The sequence below is a fragment of the Globicephala melas genome, chromosome 2 (genome assembly GCF_963455315.2).
Source record: "Globicephala melas chromosome 2, mGloMel1.2, whole genome shotgun sequence".
NCBI lineage: Eukaryota > Metazoa > Chordata > Mammalia > Artiodactyla > Delphinidae > Globicephala > Globicephala melas.
In genome coordinates this window covers 67,002,684-67,027,058 of record NC_083315.2, presented here as the reverse complement: position 1 = coordinate 67,027,058, position 24,375 = coordinate 67,002,684, and the positions used below count along the sequence as shown (strand labels likewise).

General features: G+C 50.5%; 1 protein-coding gene across 2 annotated transcripts in view; it reads left to right on the top strand.

Annotated features, from left to right (window-relative positions):
• SMAD3 (SMAD family member 3) overlaps window positions 1–24,375 on the top strand; it is a 192,291-nt gene that overhangs the window by 54,457 nt on the left and 113,459 nt on the right. The window contains exon 1 of one of the 2 annotated variants that reach the window (XM_030875175.3): window positions 22,355–23,095. The exons of the other annotated variant lie outside the window; for it this stretch is intronic. Coding sequence (XP_030731035.1) covers window positions 22,890–23,095 — 206 coding nt within the window. The 5' untranslated portion in view covers window positions 22,355–22,889. Of the gene's footprint in view, window positions 1–22,354; window positions 23,096–24,375 lie in introns of those variants that run through there. 2 annotated transcript variants of the gene reach the window in all.

The window sequence follows — 24,375 nt, the reverse complement described above, 5'->3', positions numbered from 1 at the left end:
AGAAAGTGTCTTTGTTCCTCAGTGATATTGCCCTCGGATTCTTTTCACTGACGATAAACAGCTTCACTATTGTAAGATGTCTCTGCTGGCTTTAAAAAGGAAACCACTATCCACCTCCACTCCATTTTTCCGGTTGCTGTCTTTACGTGGAGTTGCTCTGGCTCCTTTAAAGTTGTTTCTCTGGATATCACACTTTAATGTTGACATAAAAGACCCCAGGCTTCGTGTCCCCTACCTCCCCTTTTTTTTTGAGGCTAATAACTCCATTTTGCAAACATGCCATTTAAGCCCCAGCAGTTGGAACCCAAGAATACAGCTGCTTCGCTGAAACAGATAAATGCGGAGGCTGCCCTGGTTACCATGGAGACAAAAGCACACTTCCCAGGATAACAAGGGCCACACCTGGGAGCCTCAGACCCGCGCCCCTTCCCCCTTGCTGAGGCCTTTTGCTTCCTGTTCAAACAGGAGTGGAGAAAGAATAACTTCTACTACTCACTTTTGACTCTGGGGGGTCTAAGTGGGGAGCAGAGGTGGGGGGGGAAAGCTAATCAAAGACATGTCTGGTCTTTGATGCTGGGGGCCTGCAGGCCCAGGCTCACACCCCAACTCAACCAGCTTCTTGGTGACCATGAACAAATGCCCTTCTCTGGGCCACAGTTTCCCAGCTGTAAACTGAGGGAGGTTCATTAACTGTCTTGGTTTAGTTTGCCCCAGAAGCTGAACTTGAGTCAAGGATTCAAGTGTAAGTACTTCCTGGAAACTCAGGTTGAGGGGTGTGGAAGTGAGACCTAGGGAAGGAAACCAATCCAGGGTGTGCTGTTGAGCATGTCATCACCATGGCAACTGGGGCTCCATCTAGCTGGGGGGTTCTGGGAGACTGAGTTGGAGCACACCTCAGAGTTCTCCTGCCCAAACTGGGGATTAACCCACCACATCTGCATCCCTCTTAATAGAGGGCTGTTTCCAGAAGCATTCGTTCTCGGCCACTTCAGGCTTTGCCCCACAGTGGCCCACCGTGCTTGCATGTATTGGAAGGGAGCAGCCCTCAGTGTCAGGGTGAGTGCTGACAAGACAGAGGGAAGGCCCTGACAACATCTCTATAATCATTGACCTTCAAATCTCCCCCAGCCCTGAAAAGCTATAGGCATATAGCTTTGCCCAAGCATACTTGGGCAAAGTAGGTGAATTCAGGGCCTTGGTATGATGAGCAGAGTGTAAGGACTGCATCTTCTGCAATCAGTGACGCCCCTATCTCTTTCCCCATGATTCTAGAACCTCTAGACTGTTCCCAGGGGCTGATACCGAGTTTGCCTCTAACTAGTCAGAATGGTGAGCTCATCCGCTAGCCAGAAGGGGAGATAATGTTCTTACAGACTCTATGCCACCTTCCTCTCCATTGCACCCAGGATATTAACACCCCCCCTCCCCCGCCCCAGCTTCCAAAACTTGGTCTGCTTCCAAAATACCTTATTTTCCAACACAAACCCTCAGTGCTGTCAGGCTTTCTCCCTCCACACTTCTGCATAGGCCATTCCTGCAGATACCCTGAGAGCACCTTTCATTGAATTGATCTGTCAGAATTCAGGGCCCAACCCAAACCTCACCTCCTCCAGGAAGTACCTCCTCCTCACCATCCCAGGGTTGGAAATCTTCCTCTTCTCTCTGAACATCTATTGCCTCTGACATCATCTAACCTGATCGCACAAGACTCTGGCATTTCACAGCGACGCACCTAACCTAACTCAAATGGAGAACACTCTTCTTTCCACCATTTGGCTGTCTGTCTTCCAGTGCCTGACTAGTGTCCGAGAGACCAGAAATAACTGAAATAAAGAGTGAGCCAATTAATTCAATTCAGCAAGTATTGGTCAGACATCTCAGTATACAGACACTGTCCAAGGAGCAGTAGGGTAACTCAAAGATAAATAAGATGCCATCGAGACTGTGCAGAATTTCAGAGTCAAAGTTGTCCGAGGGAACAGAAAGCCAGAATGTGTAAGGATGGCCCTTGGAGATCCACAAGTCCAAACGCCTTCCTTCACAAATGGGGAATCACAGAAGAAAACTGACTTGCCTGAGGTCACATAGCTGATGAGTAGTTTTACATGTATTTATTCACAATGGAAGGTCCTAGACTTTCTTTTTTTTTTATCATTTGTGCAAGTTCAGAGACAATCTTCTTTTCCTTTGTCTTTTTTCCCCCACTTTGAAGGAAAATGAAATTTAACGGCTTCTCTTTCTGAAGAGAAGGGGCAAAGAATAAAAATATCAGTTATATAATAGTCATTTGCCTACTCATGCAGCCCTGCCAGAATGCCGTTGGAACAGAAAGATGATTAAGTTGAACACTGCGTGTTTATTCCCCTGCGGTCACCCTAATTGGCTCTGCCACTGTAATTGATTTGACAGGTTATTTTTACTCAGAACGAGCTGGGTTCCTCTGCTGGCTCCTAGATTTGCTATTGTTCTCAAAGTCCAGGATGGCAATGGTCCAGATGCCCAGATATGCAGATTTGGGCTGGTTTCCACTGAAGGATGAGTGGGGGCATCTCCAGCTTAACCTGGGGGGAACTGAGCTCCCCGTGTGTGAGTGTGAGAGTGTTTAGGGGGTGCCCAGGGAAGAAATGGGTGGAGAAGCTCAGTGTAACGCTTCAAGGGATCAAATGGAGAGATCTAGGAAAAAACTGAACGTGACGTGCAGCGATGTTAAGGACTTAATCGTGAGGACAGAGGGGTCTTGCGGGGACTGGGGCAGAAGAGTGGGGGATAACTTTTCGCCTATGGAGCCTTCTGTACTTTTTGTCTATCCCCGGCAGCCAGCCCCTCCCACCCCTGCAAACTGCTTCCCAGAGTACAGAGAACCAGCATTCCCTGGTAGCCTGCGGCACTGGCCACCTACACAATCTTCTCCATCTTTGCGCATGGCTCAGTGCCTCCCCCTGTGTGCAGGCTGGGAGGGGAGGGTGTGTTGGCAAGTGCTCAGAAACCCATGGGAGGGCTCCAGGGTGAGATGGGACCCTTGAGGCACCCTGTGGAGACACAGGCTGTGGATTAGGGCCATTTCAGTGACCATGTGTGACCTTGGATATCATCTAAGCTTTGAACCTCAGAGTCCTAATCATCTCTCAACACAGAGTAACCTTAGTCTGTCCCATCCCCTCACTAGTCTGTGATAAGAGTAATCACAAGTGATAATTAATTACTGAGCACCTGCAACACGCCGAGCTCTGGACTAGTACTTCCCAGGCACCACTGCATGTCATCTTTACAATGCGATGAAGAAGGTACTATTATTATTCTTCCTTATAGATAGGGAAACCGAGGTTCAGAGAAGTTAAGTAACTCTTTCACGGGCACACAGCTCATAAGCAATGGAACTCAAGCAGGCTGACTCCAGCCCTTGTCTTTTTTTTTTTTCTAATATTTATTTATTTATTTGGTTGCGCCAGGTCTTAGTTGCGGCACGTGGGCTCCTTAGTTGTGGCATGTGGGCTCCTTAGTTGTGGCATGCAAACTCTTAGCTACGGCATGCATGTGGGATCTGGTTCCCTGACTAGGGATCGAGCCCAGGCCCCCTGCATTGGGAGCACAGAGTCTTATCCACTGCGCCACCAGGGAAGTCCCCAGCCCTTGTCTTTTAACACTGTAGTACTCCATTCAGTATTCTATGCCAGAAAAAATAATCTGAATTTTCAGTGGCTGAGGGGCTTATTAACGTGAGAATGTTACCATCTCCAGAATGGCATAATGGTGTGGCGAGAACATGTGGAAAATGCAGCCCCACCATTCGCTAGTTTTCTAACTCCTGGGGCATCTCTCCATCTCTTCTGTAAAATGGGAATAGCAATATCCAGGTCACCTGGCTGCTCTCAGGAGTGTAGGACGGCCCATGGAAGGCACCTAGCACGGGGCCTGGTATACAGTAAGCACCCAATAAATGGCAGCTCCTTTCCTCCCTTCTCCTGAATTCAAAAGCTGAGCCAGGAGAACCCCTCCTGGTCCCAACTCCCCTGGCACGGGGCATTTCCTCAGTGCATGTAACTTTGAACAAGGGCGTGGTGTTGCATGCTCTAGAGCAGGGAGTGAGGCATGGCATTGGCCTCCCCCCCACCAAGCCCGCTCAGCAGCCCGAGGGGGTCTGAGCCACGTCTGATCCTTGCATCCACACAGCATCCAGGCCGGTGGGGAGGAGGCCCACGCTGAACTGGGCTGAGGAAGTGAGGTCACAGCCTCGGACAGCAATTCGGAAGTTGGGAGAGTCCTGCCAGCCCCTGCCAGTCGCGGGGCCTTCCCAGAGCGGTTGTTCCTTGGTTCGGCTGGAATTTCAGGCAGGAGTGTTTAGCAGACGGTGGTGGGGCAAGTGTAAATTCTGGAGGCTGAGGCTACGCTTTGCAGAGGAGTTTTCCCCTGTCAGCTTCCAGCCTCGAGCAAGGCCTTTCTGGGAGTGGGAGGTACCTCTCGGGTTGCAACAGGGCCAAGGGGGCCTGGGAAGCGGCTTCTCCCAGGGTCCAGGGGAAAGAGTAGGTGCACCTCGTGTGCCAGGCACTTTACACAGATGTGGCCACTTTATGGTTCCAGCTGGATTCAATATGCAAACAGAGATCAACTTCCCTTTTTTTTCCCTGTCCTTTTTAGACTGTTCTCTTTCCTCCCGTGCCTAAATGAAACCTCAGGTCTGGGAGCTTTTCTGGGCCTTTTTATTCTCTAAGAGTTTCATTTCAGTAAATAGAAAATCTAGTCTAGTTTAATATCAAAACTCCAAGCTCTGGTCGAATTAAGGCTTTTCCGCTCCTGTAGCTCAGCCCTACTCTAAGGTTCAGACATGGCAGTGGAAGCCATGGCCACTACTTGGCTCTCTTCACTCCACCTCTGTCCCACTGGTCACTGCTTTGGCCCCTGCAGGGCAGGCACTGGGGTGGAGGAGAGGTGAGGGGCAGGAAAGGTCACCCACCGCTGGCACCCTGGCGTCACATCCTCTCACGTGGTACCCTGCCATGCCCGTGCCTCTCTCTCCTCTGCTGCTTACGACCCCCCTCAGCCCTGGGCTTTCAACTGATCAGCGCCCTGTTAGACCCCTTCCCCCTTCCCGGTGTCATCTGCAGTGAAACCCAGTTGGGGACACCCCAGTTGGGCTGTCCTTGACCCGACAGCACTGGGATGCCCCCTCCCAGGGCAGCCCCCTCTCTCCCTGCTCCAGCCTGTCCAGCCAGCTTCTCACCTTTGGATTTCCTAGACAGGTGTGAGACACCATCCCTGTGTCCCCCAAACTCTGGGGTCACATATCAGATTTTCCAAGTGCCCTCTTGAAGCACTACCTCCCTTTGCCTGCATGTCTGGGGAAGACAGGACACACTTGAAACTCTCTTCAAAGAATTTCTCACAACTGTGCTCTTTGAGTTCTACTCTTTGTTACCCTGGAGGTGCTGGCAGAATGTTCTACGGTGTCTTAGCTTGTCCCGCACAGATGGCCCAGGCCCTTGCTTTAGGATATGGGGGTTCTTGACCCCTGTCGTGTTATTTCAGGGCTTTGGGGTGATGGCTGAGGTAGAGACAGCAAGCGCCCCATTGTAGCACCTTGTTAGGAGAGTTCCCTAGTGTAATGATCGAGATGGGGGCATGCCTGTTTCTTGAGAACTGTGTGCCAGCCACTATATTAAGCAGCTTAGATGCATTATTTCATAGCAATTCCCATTTTACAAAGGGAGGAATGGAGACTCAGAGAGGTTAAGTGACTATCAGGGTCACAGAGCTGGTCGGTTATGGAGTTAGGATTTGAACCTGGACTCCCAGACCCAAGTTCACAGTGCGGTTCCTCTCCCCGCTGCCCTGCCCTGAGTCCTCTGCTCTAGCCACATCCTCTTTCTCCCTGTCATCTAAACACGTCTGTGCTTTCTCACTGTCCAATCTGCACTCCTGGAACGACCCCTGCCCCGGTCATATTCTTTAAGGTCCAGTTAAAGCCCTACCCTCTCCATGAAGCTATTCAAGGTAATTTCTCCCTCCCTGCATAAGAAACACTTCTGAATGTAGTACTTATCCTGAACTGAGTAATTTCCATTCCCATACACATCTTTATGTTTTGTAAGTTTTTTATTTTTATTTTTACTTAGTTATTATTTTTGGCTGCTCCGTGCAGCATGTGGGATCTTCGTTCCCCAGCCAGGGATTGAACCTGTGCCCCCTGCAGTGGAGGCGCAGAGTCCTAACCACTGGACCGCCAGGGAATTCCGTAAGTTTGTAATGTAATTGCTTGCATTAAGTGCACAAGTCTTAAGCGTACAGCTGATGAATTTTACACAGGTGATGCCTGTGTCACCGCCACTGAGATCAAGGAACTCAAGAAGTCCCCTCAAACCCCTTCACCGGCAGCACCTCCTCAAAGTCCCACTAGTCTGACCTTTATCACATAGGTTCATTTTGCTGGCCTTTGATCTTCATATGAATGATATACAGTATTTCCTCTCTTATAACTGGTTTATTTCACTTGTAAAATTCACTTATAAGATTATTGTGTGTACCGGTCAGAATGGCCATCATCAAAAAATCTACAAACAGGGCTTCCCTGGTGGCGCAGTGTTTGAGAGTCCGCCTGCCGATGCAGGGGACACGGGTTCGTGCCCCGGTCCGGGAGGATCCCACATGCCGCGGAGTGGCTGGGCCCGTGAGCCATGGCCGCTGAGCCTGCGCGTCCGGAACCTGTGCTCCGCAACGGGAGAGGCCACAACACTGAGAGGCCCGCATACCGCAAAAAAAAAAAAAAAAAAATTGTAGCCATCCTAATGGGTGTGTAGTGGTATGGCATGTCGTTTTAATTTGCATTTTCCTAATAATTGATGTCGAATATCTTTTTATATGCCTAGTAGCCTTTGGATAGCCTCTTTTCTGAAGTGCCTGTGCAAGTTAGATTTTTAATAATTGAATTGTCTTTTTCTTATTGATTTGTAGCAGCTCATTATGAATTTTGGATGTGGTCCTTAGGTATATGTGTTGCAAATTTTGTGTTGCTTTTTTTTTTTTTTTTTTTGGCGGTACGCGGGTCTCTCACTGTTGTGGCCTCTCCCGTTGCGAAGCACAGGCTCCGGACGCTCAGGCTCAGCGGCCATGGCTCACGGACCCAGCTGCTCTGCGGCATGTGGGATCTTCCCGGACCGGGGCACGAACCCGTGTCCCCTGCATCGGCAGGCGGACTCTCAACCACTGCGCCACCAGGGAAGCCCCCTCTGTGTTGCTTTTGAATTGCTTTTTAAATTGTGTTACTTTTCTGTTTCTTGTCATTGTCTCTTTTCGTGCACTTCTTTATTTTACTGCAGCCCAGTTTATCAATTTGTTTATGGCTCGTGCTTTCTTGTGCCCTAAGAAGTCTTTGCCTGCCCCCAGGGCATGAAGATATTCTCCTAGGTTTTCCTCTAGAAGCTTTATTATTTGCCATGCACATCTTTATATTCTAACTCCATGTATCATAAGCAAATATGGTATTGTTTTGTACATTTTTAGGGTTTTTTTGTTTTATACAAATAATATATAACGTATTATGACACAGTAATATATATAATAACATTCTGCAACTTGCTTTTTGTACTCGATGGTACATTCATGAGGTTAATCTTTGTTGACAAGTGTAGCTTTCACTCATTCCCTTTCGCACGAGCAAAATTAATTACGCTGTATACATATAACGCCATCTGTTTAAAACCCTTTCTCCTGCTGATGAATGTTTGCTCGCCTCCAATGCTCAAGAGCACAAACAATGCTGCCATGAATCCGCAGGCAGGTGCCTCCTTGTGTGAGAGAGTCTGTGGGGTGCCTCACAGAGGAGACTGTGGTTTTAGAGCTGTAGAAACTCAGCACTCTGAGGAGAGGCCTCAGGGCTACCGAGGAGCCGGACTGGGGAGAGAGATGGGTGGGTGGATGGCGGTGGCGGGTGCTGGGTAGTCCTGGCTCTGGGCCCCCACCCGTTTCAGCTAGAACAGATTTGCTTTCATGCATTAGGACCCGGGGTTCTGTTTAACGCTTTGGTTTGAAAAATGGATTCTGCTTTAAAAAACAAAAATAGCGTGAAAACACGTAACTGAGTGAAGGCATTGTTCACAAAGTGTTACAGGTACCGTTGGACTGTGTCAACTGCGAGGAGGTGGTTAGCTCCCCCTTCGGCCAAGCCAGTCTGCTCCTCTGCTACTTTGCTCTGCGCTGTTCATTGACTCTTCGCGTGCAGGCCTCCCTTTTCTCCTCTCCAGCTAGACTCTATTTCTGTATCCTCAGTGTCCAGTAAACATTTGTTGACGGACTAACTGATGGATAAACTTTTGAATAACCTGGTACCATTGTCATCTCATATCTGTACGTTTTGCAGTTCATAAACAAACCACTTTTATTTTTAAAAATTTTTTATTTTATATTGGAGTAGAGTTGATTTACAATGGTGTGTTAGTTTCAGGTGTACAGCAAAGTGATTCGGTTATACATATACGTATATCCATTCTTTTTCAGATTCTTTTCTCGTTTAGGACAAACCACTTTTATATCTATCTTTCCCTTCAGATCAGCCTAGTCAGAGCTTTGAGGCTTACACAGTGGAGGAATGACTATTCCCACTTCACAGAGGTGAATATCGAGGCTCAGGGAGGTGAAGAGGCTTGAGGTTACGTGACTGGTAGGTGGCAGGTTCAGGACTTGGACCCAGGCCTTTGAATCCTGGCACTGGGCCCATTCCACTGGTGTGTGTGGCCTGAAAACACAGCCTTAATACAGACATCAATTAATAAGTAAACTGTGCGTTACCCTCTGCAGTTTACAAGCGCTCTCCACACCCTTTTGTGGGGTGGATGCAACCTATCTCTTTTCAAAGAGGGGGAAACTAGTGCTCAGAGGGTGGAGGTGTCTCACGCAAGGCCACACACTGTGAAGTGACTGAGCTGCATTCAATGTCCAGCTCCATTTCCCCAGCCCACTCTACTCCTTCCCTCACCTTTACTCCCTAATGCAGGGCCTGGGGGCATCTGGGGACAGTCTGGCTTCTCAGCAGCCCTCCAAGTCCAGCCTCCAGCAGCCTAAGGCCTCACCCTCCCTGGCAGGCCCAGGAAACAGGGTTGGCTCTGAACTGCTGAGCATCCCCTCCCATGAGGCCTGGGGTTGTTTTTCTTATCTAAATAAACTCTGCACAAACATGGTCACATTACTCATGAGTAAGTTATTTGCGATAGCATAGCCCAGAAACGGGGGAAATTAGTTCACACTGGAACCATGTCTTAACCTGGTGAAATGAATGGGGAAGAGGAGTTTTAGACCCAGGTCAGTGAAATCTAAAACCTACTCTTCAGAGCACTCACTCTACCCTCCACCTCAAGTCTGGGGAACACTCTTGCCCCTGGTCCTACTCCCCGTGGGCCCCAGGGAGGATAGACAGAATCCATCTGTGCCCGGGGCAGAGGGCGAGTGAGCTCCAAGGGCCCAGGACCCTGTCTCCCATGGCCTCCACCTCTTCCCACCAGCTTCTTAAGGGAAGAGGAAGACACGCCCACGGGGTAGGGAAGCTCTGCTTTATCCTCAGGCTTTTTGTAAAATGGGCGCTAGAATCAACACCTGGCTTAACTAAATTCCTTCAGCTTCTGGAGTTGGCTCTTTCTCAGGAAAGCCCTGGGTCAGGGGAGGGAGGGGCTTAGGAGCTGTTATGTAAATGAGGATACAGTGCCTGGCAGAGCACCCTTGTTGTTACAACTGTCCCAGGTACTAAGGCGTGGGAAAGAGAGAAGATGCTAAAAGTGGTGTACCTTGGCCTACCACCACAGAGCTTTTCAAAGGTGTTCACATCTACACTCCCAGGTGTGTTTATGACCTCATCTTACAGGCGAGGGCCTGACTCACAGAGAAGCTCTGTGACGTGCTCGAGGTAGCAATGGGGAATGGATCATAAACCACGGACAATGGGGTTTGCATTTGCAAAGGACTCTTGGACATAAGATCTTAACAGAATTCCTGGCAGAGCTGGGAAAGGAACCTTAGTCCCCGACTCCTCGTTCAGCAGATCCTGGTTTCAGCAGAGTGTTTCTCGGATGCCGCCTCTAGTCCCGGACGTGATTATGTGGGTCCCAAGTAACATGGGAACTACATTTGGCTTCTGTCCAGGACTCTGGAACTGTGGTGCCCAGGCTGTGGGGTCACAGGGAACCCTTGCTTCTCTTCACCAGCTTTAGGACAATGGAATGGAGCTTGGAGAGGCTGGGTTTATTGCGTCGTGCAGGCCTTGTCCTGGGGACCTCTTCTGATCATCTTGCACAAGGACTGGGCTGGGACAAGACCCTGAGATGCCCTGAGACATTCAGCCTCCTCATACGAAATTCAAACAAATACCTGATAATGTGTCTAAACCTGATAATGTGCCTCCCATCCATACGTGCTGGACCCAAATAGCTCCTTTCTAGAGATTCTGATTGCAAAAATCCTATATGGATGCAAGGAAGTTGAACTTTTCTCCTTGGCTGGGAGAGGGGCAGGAGGGGGAGGGGGCTTTGCGGTTGGCCTAAGCGCCCTCTTGCTGTGCCTCTTGTGTCCCCCGATCTACCAAGGGGGCCTTGCACGTAGTGGGTGCTCAGCCCCCGTCTTCTAAATTGGGTGAGGTGTGCCCCCTTCCCAGAAGAGGATTGTGTCTAAGCAGTACGGTGTGAGGTGTGGGCAGGGAGTCCGTGCCAGCCCAGCACGGGTGTGTGCGCATGCGCGCACACGGAGGGGGCGTGGCGGGGGAATATGTGTGGCCTCAGCAACCTTCCTTAGTTCCAGCTTAAAGGGACAGCAAAAGAAAAACGTGTTATTCCCTCTCCTAATTAACATCCAAGTCTGGGATTTCCACACCTGCCCAGGCGTGGACCGACCCCTGACGCTGACTGTCTCTTGTGGACACGTCTCCCACAGAAGGATCCACTCCTAGCCCTGAACGGAATGGATAGAATGCTGGGCCTGGAAGCCACCTCTTCACAGAAGATGCAATTCCACAAGGGGATTTTAGAGTTTCCTGACGCAACCCCAGGTAGATGCATCGTATGGGTAATGCTTTCCTACTTAAAAGTGCCCTGGATCTGCTTAACAACTAAAATCGGAGGCAAAAATACACTTAATGAAGGTGTAACACACCACAAAACCATGGCCAGTGGGGTTTGAGTTTGAGGGGAAGTGTATAATTGTGTGTGTTTTAGACATTAAGTTAAGGTAACATGGCCTCACTTGGAAAAATCTGAGGGGAGGAGGGAGAGAACTGTGAAAATACGAGTCCATGCTGGCTGGGAGTTCAACTCCACCCTCGCCAGCTAAGCTTACGCGTTGTTAGTGCCTGCGTACGTTCATTTGTTTTCATTCATTCAATCAAATATTTATTGCGAGGCTGCTTCGTCCTGGACACTTGGTGACACATCCGTTAATTAGACAGATGAGTGCTGCTCTGCGTATTGAAGTCAGTGGGAACAGCGCTTGTATTTTCTGGCTCCCGAATTAAGCTGCACGCTACCCAAGGGCAGGAGGCCAGGCTCTCCCTCCCTGGGCATTTCTTCTACCCATTGCCCTGAACAAGGGTGCCTACAGTGGAAGCTCAGGCACCGGGCCCAACAGGCTCACAAGTGCACACCCTTTCCTCCTACCACCCCCTCTCCTAGAATTCACTCCTGGGCCTCCTGGGTGGCCATGGCAGGAAGGGGCCCTGAGAATTTAGCTGTCGATTGAAGCTGACAAGAACTCGAGGTGTTTTCCTCCCACAGTCATTTGCATCTAGTTAGGGGATTCCCAGAGATCAGAGGATGTGTCTCTATCAGTGACTTCGAAGGTTGGAGCTAGAAGAGGCACAGAGGCAGGCAGGCTCCAGCTAGAGGAATGACAGCCTCTGGCAGAGTTTGAAGAAGAATTCCAAGGCAGGAAAGAACTCAAAAGCCATTCGTAATGTCTGCCGTGGGTCAGGCAAAGGAGGGTATTTGAGTCTTGTATTTATAATACCCAAGGCCAATCCAATCCCTTCATTTTACAGATGAGGAAACTGAGACTGGGGCTGTAAATAATGTGCAAGTTAGAGCAGGTCCATTGATAGAACCAGACCCTTCACCCTCCCCATCCCCTCCCCAGTGGCAGTCTAGTCAATCAGTTCTCCTGCCACTTAACCAGGCTTCAAGCACTTCAGAGAAAATGTCTCCCCAAGTCACAGCCATTCTCTTCATCTGTGGGTGAGGTCAGTCCAGATGAAGGGCTCTGTACCATCAGGCACCCTGCTCCTACGTTTCTTTTGGTCCCCGTCATTTCCTCGTAATTGTTTGAGGGCAGTAAAATATAGTGCAACAGAAGCTGAGTCCATACCAGAAATAGCAAGATTGTGGTCAAGGTTGCCTGGATTTTAGCAGTTGGCACCTCAAACCGATCTTCATGTAAATCCTTCCATGCATACCCTACAGATTGGCTTTCTGACATCCCCTAACCCAGTGGCCCAATAAGCACGGGGCTGAGAGCCTGCGGTGTAAGTCAGGATACCAGGTTTTAGTTATGAGACTGTGGGAACATCACTTAATCTTTATGGGCCTCGGCTTCCTCATTATTAATTCAGTTCATCACCAGACGTTTATTAAGTACCTTCAGTGGGCTCAGGCACAGGTGTTGCAGAGAGAAAAATATGACAAGGCCATGGACTTTCAAGGGCTTAAAATCTACTGTAATGAATCAGTTAATTAAACAGATAAACGCCCTAATGGGTCCTACGTATCAGCAGAGAGGTCTGAACAGGATAGTCAGAGAAGGGAAGACTTCACGAAGTGGGTGATGCCTGAACCCAGTCTTGGATGGGAGGAGCGTTCATCTAGTTGAAGGGGTGGGATGTGGAGATTGAAGGGATGGAGAGGACACCAAAGGCCAGAAGGAGTGGTATGAGCAAAGACACAGTGGTATGAGAAGAACCAGGGCTATTTGTGATGTGCCTGGAGAGAGGATGTGATATGGGTACAGCAAGAGAGCTGAGGCCAGAGATAGGCTGGGTCCCATCACTCAGAGCCTTCACTCTGTCTGAAGGACTGTGGACTCTATTCTCTAGGCCCGTGCTGTCCAACAGCGTAGCCACTGGCCACAGGTGGCTATTGAGCATTTGAAATGTGGCCAGTCCAAATTGAGATGTAAGCGTAAAGCACACAACAGATTTCAAAGACTTTGCGCACACACAAAAGTAGAGATAGTTTTTATATTGATTACATGTTAAAATGATAATATACTGGATATGTTGGGTTAAATCAAATATATTAACTTCACCTGTTCCTTTTTCCTTTTTTTTTTAACATAGGCTCAAGAACATTTAAGATTACATAGGTCACTCTCATATATTTCTATTGGACAGCACTGCTGTAGACAATTGAAAGCATTTTTTACAAATCATTGAAAGTATTTTTTACAAAGCAGGGAGATGTAGATGCGATTTTTGCTTTTAGAATGCTCACTCTGGCTGCAAGTAGAGAAGGAAGACAATTAGAAAATTCTTGTAATAATTGGTGGGGAGCAGTGATAGGGGCCTGAATTAAGGTGAAGGCTGGGAGATGGGAGGCAGATTCTATAGGGTTTGGTGGCAGATTGGATGTAGGGGAGAAGGAAGGGAGGAGTTTCCAGGTTACTAGTTGGGGGACTGGAGACAACGGTGATGCCCCTGAGGATGGAGGACTGAGAAGGAGGTTCATGGAGGAAGCTGATGTGCTCAGTTCTGAACGTGAACTTGAGATGACTGTGGGCCTCTAATTCCAGGGGACAGTTTGAGACCAGAGCTCAGGAGAGGGGTTTGGGCCAGATACTCAGATTTGGGAGTCAGTTTATAAAGGTTAGGTGAGACTCAGGGTGAATAAGATCACCCGGGGAGAGGATGTGAAAGGAAAGAAGCAAGTACCTGGCCGTGGGGAACACCAATACCTGTGGGAGGGAAGGGGAAGAAGACCGAAAAATGCATCCTTATACTGCCTGCCAACACCACCACCCTGTGATTCCTCACCTATGACTCCTCTGCTCCATGCTGAGAGGTCTTTCAGCAGAGACCCTTTTTCATGTGTTGATTTCAGAAGGAAACAAACAAACAAGTCATAGCTAAAGCTGAATGGAGCTATTGATGACTAAGTAAGACGATAAGAAAAATTCTGCCCCAGGTGCATTCTCACTGTATAAAGCTGGTGTGGTGAGGATAAGCTGGTACAATGGCTTTTCAGGGACCGTTTAGTAACAGCATCAGAAGTAGCCATTCTCCTTCCGGGGACTTATTCTAAGAAAATAATCAGAGCTGTACACAGATGCATACGTACAAAAATGTTTAAAGCAGCACTTCTTACAATGCCAGATAAAATGGAGAGCTACCTAAAGGTCCAATTGTGGGAAACTGGCTTCACAAATTAGGACAGATCCATGTGGCAGAATTGCTCCACATTCAAAATAATGGAGTCAATGTATATTTCTTGACAAAGAAAGATGTTCATGATATGTTTCATGAAAAAATTAGGGGACTGCAGTGTGATTATCTCTAGTGAGTGGTTGTTTGTCTTCATCATGGTTAAGAGCAAGAGCAAGGCTGCCTGGCTTGTCTGAGCAAGGTTACTCACTGACGTCACCTCGCCACGCCTCAGTGTCCTCTTTTGGAAAGGGGACGATAATAACACCAACCATGGGCAGTGGTAGAAACTAAATGAGTTCATCTCATCCACGTAAAGCACTGAGAACAGGGCCTAGCACTTGTGAGACGTTCAATATGTGTTAGCCTTTATTATTATTATTTAATTTAATTTAATTTAATTTAATTTAATTTTGGCTGTGTTGGGTCTTCGTTGCGGTACACAGGCTTCTCATCGCAGTGGCTTCTCTTGTTGTGGAGCATGGGCTCTAGGCACGCGGGCTTCAGTAGTTATGGCACGCGGGCTTAGTAGTTATGGCTCATGGGCTCTGGAGTGCAGGCTCAGTAGTTGTGGCGCATGGGCTTAGTTGCTCCGCGGAATGTGGGATCTTCCCGGACCAGGGATCAAACCCGTGTCCCCTGCATTGGCAGGTGGATTCTTAACCACTGCGCCACCAGGGAAGCCCTTTATTATTATTTTTAAAGACATCTTTATTGAGCTATAATTCACATACCATACAATTCACCCGCTTAAAAATGTACAAGTCAATGGGGTTTAGTCTATTCAAAGAGCTGTGCAACCATCACCCCAGTCAACTTGAGAACATTTTCATTCCCCCAGAAAGAAACTCTGTACCCACCGGAAGTCACTCCCACCCCACCCCTCCACCAGACACCCCAGCAACCAGTAATCTACTTTCTGCCTCTATAGGTTGGCCTATTCTGGGCATTTCATAGACATAGAATCCTGTAACGTGGTTCTTTTAAACAACAACAACAATCCAACTCATCTCTCTTTTAGCTGGTGTCCCTCCCTTTGGTCAGATTGAATCGCTTGGGAGAGGGACAGCTTTCCCCATATTCCTGTGACTTTCATTTCATTCCTTCAAAGTCTGAGTCAACCCCAGGAGGTTTGTTTCCAGATGCTGGGTTGTGTCTAAGGGACAGAGTACTCTAGACATGTGTGTTGTTTCGAGCAGTGAGGACTTTTCTTCTCTTTTCACACGCCCGGTGTTTGACTACACAGAGGCCCTAACAGCCCTCCCACCCCATACCCCGCCCGCCGCCCTGAGCGTCAGAACCCCTCTCAGACCTGACCAGATAGTCCAAGCCACCCCTGCCTCATTCCCCTCCACCCTCCAGAATCCACATTCCTTATCCCGGAGAGACCTAACTCTGCTTTCGCCCTACACCTTGCTGTCTTTCTTCAAAATCTTTGTTTAAATTGAGGTACGACTTTGATATAGTATATTCCATTCACTTCTAGTGTAAAAATAACTTGCAATATATTAAAAGTAATACAGTCTCACTGCCTTTCTAGAACTATATTTTTATTTCAACACACCACTCCTTGGTGTTTGTCCATATGCACATGTGCTTTTAAAAATAAATGCAATTATAATGAACCAACAATTTGCCAACAACTTTTTTTTTTTAGGGCCACATTGTAAATTGAACACTGGGCTGAGGGAGATCCTGGGTCTGAGCCAAGGCCACATTTGTGACTCTTATTATCCCAGAAAATAGGAAAGAGCAAATAAAGTGACCTCTACAAACGTACAAGGTGCAAAGACGAAGACACAAAAACACATGAACCGAGGGAGAAAATTCACACAACGTGTATCCATTTCTCTTAAACATATGGGGCTGGACTCTGAAATAATGTGATCTGAACAAGACAGATCTCAGAGGCACGGGCAGACAGAGACATCTAACACACACACACACACACACACACACACACACACACACACACACACACACACACACACACACACACACCCCTGAATCTCAACAACACCTCTGTACACAGAGAGAGTGACCAACACACCAGGACATACACAGATGGTATAGTCAAGCATACATGCACTCACACACACAACTCTACACCTACCGGGATCCTATCCTGGTCCCTGACTCCCAGGCCTGCAATTTCTGAATGCTGGGAAGGAGCTCCTGCAGAAGAACTCAAAATAGCTCTGTGAACCCTGCCCTGGGCTCCAACCACCTGCCCACAGGCCCATCCTGTCCTCCCCCGCAGCCCTGGCCCCGTGCCTTGGTCTGCACACAGCGGCGGTTGGCTATGCCTACCCCCAAGTCCAATCCCCTGCCCCAAATCTCCTCGAGTCAGAACTGGTCTCTCGCCTTACCTTCCTTGGACAGTATCTGCACCCGGCTCCTTCTGTCTCAGCCCCCTTCTCCCAGGGACAGTCTGTAATCAACCCCAGGAACCTGCTGGGCTGGCAGTCAGGGGTCAGCCGTCCAGTCTGGACAACAGCAACTTAAATTCCTGAGTCTCTGGTCCCTCCTCTGCGAAGCAGCAACCATAGCAACCATCTTTTGGGGACTGAGAACTTCAAACAAGACCCTATCCTTGGAGTCCTGGCCCAGAGCCTGGCATAGAGCAGACCTGCAAAGGGTATTGTTCCCCCAGCCCTCAGTTCCCTAAGCTGTCAGGTGGGGGCAGTGTCTGAGCCTGCATGGTCCTAGGGGTGGCCCTGAGGCAGGCGTTTTAAATGATTTTGACTGGGTTCTCCAAATATGAGATATCACCATCACTGGGTTGGAAGGTGCTAGAAACTAAAAGGCTCTGTCTTTTGAGCAAGCTAGAGAATAGTTAGTATATTGACTACCATGTGCTGAGCACGTTGTACTATTGCAGCTCTGCAGCAGAGGGTGAGGTTAACATACTCCTCAGTACCACGCAGTACTCCATCATTACAGGTTCACAGATCCATTTATTTATTTTCCCCCTTTAGCCTCCTCTCCAGTTCTCGTATGCCCACCCTCAAACACTTATTTTGTTGTGTTCAATGTATATTTTTTCTCTCTCTCTCTCTCTATTTTTTATTGTGATAAAATATAGATAACATAACATTTATCATTTTAACCATGTTTAAGTGTACAGTTCTATGGCATTAAGTACATTCACGTGGTTGTACATTCATCACCACCATCATCTCCAGAATTTTTCATCTTCCCCATCTCAATCCCCATACCCATTAAACACTGACTTCCCCTCCTTCCCTCCCCCCAGTCCCTGGCAAGCACCATTCTACTTTTTGTCTCAGTGAATTTGACAGTTCTAGGTACCTCACGTAAATGGAATCATATGGTATTTGTCCTTTTGTGACTAGCTTATTTCACTTTGCACAAGGCCTTCAAGTTTCATCCATGTTGTAGCATATGACAGGATCTCCTTCCTTGTTAAGGCTGAATAATATTCTACAGTATGTATATACTGTATTTTGCTTATGCATTCATCCATCAGAAGACACTAGAGTTACTTCCACCTCTTGGCTATCAAGAATAACGCTGCTGGACTTCCCTGGTGGCGCAGTGGTTGGGAGTCTGCCTGCCGATGCAGGGGACACGGGTTCGTGCCCCGGTCCGGGAAGATCCCACATGCCGCGGAGTGGCTGGGCCCGTGAGCCATGGCCGCTGAGCCTGCGCGTCCGGAGCCTGTGCTCCGCAACGGGAGAGGCCACAACAGTGAGAGGCCCGCGTACTGCAAAAAAAACCCAAAACAAAACAAACAACAACAAAAAAAGAATAACGCTGCTGTGAACATGGCTGTATAAATACCTGAGTCCCTGCTTTCACTTCTTTAGGGTATATGCCCAGAAATGGAATTATTAGATCAAGTGTTCATTCCATGTTTAATTTTTTGAGGAACCGCCCTACCATTTTCACAGGACTGCACCGTTTTACATTCCCACCAGCAATGCCCAAGGGTCCCAATTTCTCCACATCTTCACCAACACTTGCTATTTTCTCTTTTTTTGATAATATCCATCCTAATGTGTGTGAGGTGATTCAATATTTATCTTGTTTGTATGACTTCTTTCAAAATATGTACAGTTGTTTTGTGTCTATGTAATTTTTTACGTAAGCAGCATTGTTATTTGTTTCATTCTGTGTGTTACTGTCTTCACCTAGAACTGTTTTTAAGGTGCAGCCATTTGTCTCGTGTACGCAGAACACATCGCTTCTAACTTGTGCACAGTGCTCTGCGCAGAGCACCAGCCATGTGTATTCAAAATGTTCTATGTGCTTTTAGAAAGCTCTCTACATGGTTATTTGAGTCCTTCCAGCAATCCTAAGAGGTAGATGTTGTTATTACTCCCATTATATGGATGAGGAAACTGACGCACAGAGCTAAGGGACTTGCTTGAAGTCACACAGCTGGAAACGGGAGACTAGACATTTTAACTCAAGTCCGTCTGGTGCCACAGGAGAGCTCACGTGTGTAAAGTGCTAGAAAGAGCTAAAAAATGGGGGCTGACTGCAGACAGAGGCTCTCTCTCGGGTGAGGGCCCTTTGATGAAAGTTCTAGTCCTGACTAGATCCTGACTTATCTGCAGGTTGTGAATGCCCTCCCTTCACCAGATGTCACTTTATGTTTGTGTAAAATGAAGACAGAACAATTTTCTTGCTCTTTCTAGATTCACCACTTATTGATTATTTATTTATTTAAATAGAACTTTATTGGAGTATAATTGCTTCACTCACTTATTGATTAAACACCCTTTAGCTGCTGGAAAAATCATCAGAATTGAAGGCAGGTGTTTGTTTCTTTCCAGTGTTCCACCTGGGAGCCACTCCAAATACATGAAAACCTTTTGGCAAATCCGCTTGTGAGGCTCCTCCCTCATAGGACTAACTATTTCCAGGAAAACAGAGGCTCTGCCTCTGGCCCTATCCCACCTCTCTTGAACTTTGCACTTACCGTGATGAAAAATTAACCGGGCTAACATGTCCCTTCCAAGGACAACCTCTGCAGAAGCCAGCCTGGCTGGGCCCCAGGAGACCAGGCACCAGAACAGAGTTTCTATCCATCTGGAGCCACCCACCCACTCACTGCCCAAAGTCAAGGGAGCATGTGGGGTCCTCCTGGCACCCGGAGGAATCTAATCCTTAGCCCTCCTCACTGCTTTGTGAAACTGGGCTGATTTCCCCAACTCTTCTTGTGGAGAAACGGAGGCCAGAGAAGAAAGAACCAGCCCAGAAACGGTGCTTGCTGGCTTTGTAGCGTGGGTCCAGCGCTGTTTTCTTCACGTACAGCTGTCCCTGTCCCATGATATGAAGGAAGCGCAGGAAAGCATGTTTCAGCCACACTAGCTGCTGACACGTTACTGCCTCCCCTCAGGAAAATGAGAGGGCTGAACCGGGGGCCCTTTCCATGTCACAGTTCAGAGGCTTAGGGACGCGCTAGGTCCTTCCACTACACGCAATCCTCAGATCTCTCTCGGGCTCCTTACCTCCACAGCACACATTGTACTTCACCATACACGGCTTCTGCCTGTGTAAAATGAGGGCCTTGCACCGAAGGGGAACAATTTTAATGCTCTTTCTACATTCGTAGTTGTGTGCTGCATTCTTACAGCTGAGAGAACAGACGCTCAGTGGAGAGAAGGGATGAAGAGAGCCAGGATCGAAAGCCAGGTCAGTCATTGATGAAGCTTGAGGTCCTTTAGCTCGATCTGACTGCCCCTCAACAGTGGGACCTGCCTCATTCGATGTTCAGGTTAAAATGAATGTTTTACTGGGATGATGGCAAGGGCCCCTTTCCTGCGGGCACACACCTCCTACCCCTTGGTGCTTCTCTGGGCCGTGCGCTCCTGAGGTTAGGGACCTTCATCTTTCATTTCAGCATCCCAGAAATGAGTAGGATGGCAACACGGAGGTACTCCGTAGATGTGCATGTCTAACCGAAACCTGCTCCCCCCCCCCCGCACGACTCTCCATGGCACTAATGGTGGCCCCAAGGGGTGGTTCTATTCCTTTACAGCATTCGACTGTTTGCAAAGCTTTCCACGTTGTATTCCCACAACCACTGTAGGAGACTGAGAGGAAAGCTATCTCTAGCTCCATTTTACAGGTGAGCAAACATTTCTTCTAGTATCACAATAGTGCACCTGTGTAAAGAACTTTTGTTTTGCAAAGAGCTCCATCTGTGGTGTCACCTTCACCTTCCACGACTCTATAAGGCAGCTAGCTGGGTGCAGTGGCAAGAATGTGGACTGAGGCCTCCCAAAGCATGGGGATCAGATCCCAGCTCTGCTGCTAGGGCTCTCGAGTACTTATTATAATCTCTGTGCCTCAGGTGCTTTATCTGTAAATGGGAGACGTAGGGACATCTACCCCAAGAGCCATTGTGAAGGTGAAACCAGCGGACAGCACTCAGGCTACCTGGAATGAAGAAAGCCATCAATAAACGTTGATCGCCTTTCTCCCTTCTCTTTTTTGATGAGGGCTGGCAGGAAGGGAGTGAGACCGGATTACAGTGGCTGCTGGTTAGCCCGAGGACCAGCCAGGAACGGGAACCAGGTCATTAAGCCCCAGTTGGGGTTCAGGGATTCTCCTTTAAGGTCCAAGCAGGCGGGGAGTTAGAAGGAGGGGAGGGCGAGAAGCCCAGCGCTCAGCCCCAGCAGCTGACAGGCTTGTGAGAGGCCATTCTCTCCTACCAGGCAGGGACCCCTGCCGTTTCTGGGCTGACTTTGTGGATTAGGCCACACCTCACAGGGCTTTGTAACTCCCCACCCGCTAGAGGGTTTGCAGATAACTTCTTTCTCACCACGGGGGTTTCCTGCTGTTAAAAACAAACAAAGCCTAGAGGGCTGGTAGGGGGAGGGGCAGCAGGAGAAAGGCCCTGGGGGCCTGGGGTTACTCCTGAAAGCAGCTGAGTGAGGGGTTTGTGGGCAGATTCCCCTGAAGTGTGCTGGTAGGGAGAAAAACCCCAGAGCTCCCCCAATATCCCGGTGTTCCTTTGCTTCCCACCAAAACTAATTTGGAATACATAAGGTTCCCCAATACTGCCCTTTTGCCCCACTTTTTGCGAGTTTACAGCTTTGAAAACAAAGCTCTCTCTCCTATTTATTGGGTGTCGAATTTCGGATCTTTCTTTATCATAAGATTCCAACACCCTGTAATGAAACCTTTCCTCCAAAGATAAGTTCTAAAGCGCCCCCATTCATTTCTTCCTGAACTCAACAGATGTCTTTGAGGCCCATTTTCTGCCGGGCACTTGGTTCCCAAGGCCCAGGGGACCCCCTGGCTCCAGCTATTATCCAGGGAGTCACTGGGGTCCCCAAATCTCCACTTCTGAGAGCCTCTCACTAATCCCTCTTTCGCACGGTCTCGGGGCTCTAAGCCGGTATGATCTCACCGGTGCGAGAATAAAAACAGCCCTAGAGTCACCGGCGCCGCCAAGGCCCCTGACCGGGATCGGCGCGCCCGCCTCTCGGTGCGCGCCCCAACTTCCTGGGCCTAAGCCTTCCGCGCGCCCTCTCTCGGACCGGGGTCCTCCCGGGGGTGCACCGCCAGCCTGCGGCCGGACGGCGCTCGTTCGTGCGAGTCTAACTCTCTCGGGCCCGCCACTCCAACTGAGCTTCCTGAGTGTGGGTTCCGAGAGCAGACGCCACGGCCCGAGCCCGGCCCTCCAGCCTGGGGCCCCTCTCGCCGCTCCTTTCCCACGACTTCCTCCTGGCGCCCGCCGGCCTTCAGGTCGGGGCCGCGCGGGGTCCCGCGCGCTCCAGCCCGGGCCGCCGCTGTCCCCGGACGCCCACGTGGGCGTGCTCCGCTCCGGGCGGGGGAAGGCCGGGCGCCCTCCCGGAGGCGGGGGGCGGGCAGGGCGCCCGCGGGAGGAGGCGGCAGGGCGCGGGGGAGAAGGCGGGGAGCCCCGGCGGCAAGGGGGCGGTGACAGCGCTTGGAAAGGAGGCTGCACGCGGATTTGCATGAAACACAGACTGGCAGCGGGCGGGAGCGGGAGCGCGGCGCAAACCCGGGGCCGGCCCAGCGAGCGAGCGAGCGAGCGAGCCGGGAAGGAGGAGGGCAGCGGGAGGCGAGGCTACCGAGGCGGAGGGATCTGCGCATCAAAGCGAGCGAGGCGAGCAAAGTTTGGCTGGGAGTTGGACTCTCCTTCCTGGAGGCGGCACCCAAACAGCCACCCCGTGCGGAAATCCAAACTTTCTGCTGCCACTCCGAGCCCCGCGGCCGCCGTCTCCGCCCCGCGTCCGGGGCCTTCCCGATCCCGCGCCTCTGCTGCCTGCCCGCCCGCCGCCCCTCCGCCCTTCTCCCCGCCTTGGGAGCCGCCCGGGGTGCAGGGCCGCGCGCCGAGCCCCGCCGGCTGCAGCGCCGCGGCCCGGCCGGGAGCACCGGCAAGTTCGCCGAGAGTTGAGGCGAAGTTTGGGCGGCCGCTGCCTTCCCCGGCCGAGCACCCCGCTGCGCCCCCGGCGTCCCGCCGCACCCAGCCCCGCCGGGGGCGCTCCTCGCCGCCCGCGCGCCCTCCCCAGCCATGTCGTCCATCCTGCCTTTCACCCCCCCGATCGTGAAGCGCCTGCTGGGCTGGAAGAAGGGCGAGCAGAACGGGCAGGAGGAGAAGTGGTGCGAGAAGGCGGTCAAGAGTTTGGTCAAGAAGCTCAAGAAGACGGGGCAGCTGGACGAGCTGGAGAAGGCCATCACCACGCAGAACGTCAACACCAAGTGCATCACCATCCCCAGGTGGGGGCCCGAGGGACGCTGGGGCGCGCCCGTCCAGCCCCCTGGCGTGGCGAGGACGGCCTGGTGGGATAGGAGCGGGAGGGATAGCGTGTGTGTGTGTGTGTGTGTGTGTGTGTGCGCGCGCGCGCGTAAGGGGGGTGGGAACGTGGGCAGGAAGGGGGTGGGGGGGACCCCAAACAAAACCTTCTCTATATTTGCAAAGATTCAGAGCTTGGGGCTTCCACGCGGCACTCGCGCTCCTAGTCCTCGCATTCGCTTTTCACCTCCGGGAAAGGGGTGCTGCAGGAATCGGCCGCCCCCACCCCGGGGAGCTGCGGGCTAGAACTTGAGGCCCGCTTTGTTCAGCTCCGCTGGCCGGAGCCCCTCCTCCGCCGCCGCCTCCCGCCCCCGCGGCCCGCGCTCGTGGAGGTGGTGGTGTCTCTCCCTTTCTTTTCTTCATTCCTGTCCCCCTACTTCTTTTCTCCTCGACAGGAATGCAGTCCGTACAGCTGGGGCTGTGGGTGAGGAGCGGGAGCCTCGTGATTGACAGATTCCTTCTTCATTCTCTCTTTGCCTTCGGGATTAGCATTTTTATCGAGTATTTTTAGATTCGGTTGTGCCAATCTCCCGCCCCCTCCGCACACACGCACTTTTAGTTGCAGTGCAGGGCTCTGGCTTTCAGATGAGAGAGTTAAGTGGCAGAGAGTGGGGTCCTGTCCTCCACCTCCCCTGACTGTTTTTTGCCCACCTTTCAGTCTGAGATTGCGGGTGGATGCCCAAAGGACGGGGCTCAGAGCTGAGATAACAACACGCACCCCAAAGTGGGCCTCGCATCGGCCCTCGCATTCCTACAGAGCCCTCCTTCCCAAAGCGCTTTGCCATCTGTCTGGATCTCCTTTATCCTCCACTTCGCGCCAGCTAGGTCAGGCGGGAGCTCACAGATGGCTGGTAGAAGGGGTCAGTGACTTCACTCCCCACGGCCTTCTCTTAGCTGAGGTGTGCCAGGCTGGGAATTGGGGTGTCTTGGGGGGGCACCTTAGCCTCCTGTTCCCTCCCTCTCAGCCCCCTTTAAAAGTCTTATTCTGAAGCAAGGGAGAGTTTGTGTGTGTGAGTAGGGGATGTTCTTGGGGTTCCAGGCTGCAGAGCAATGAGCAGAGGGTCCCCAAGGCCAGAGCCCCACAGAAATTGTCATCCTTGCTGCTGGGCCAGGAGTAGACTCCATCCTTGGCCACCTGCTTGGGGCAGCTGTACGAGGGCTGCCATCCGTGTCAGGCAGGCACAAAGCAACATCTGTCCACGGG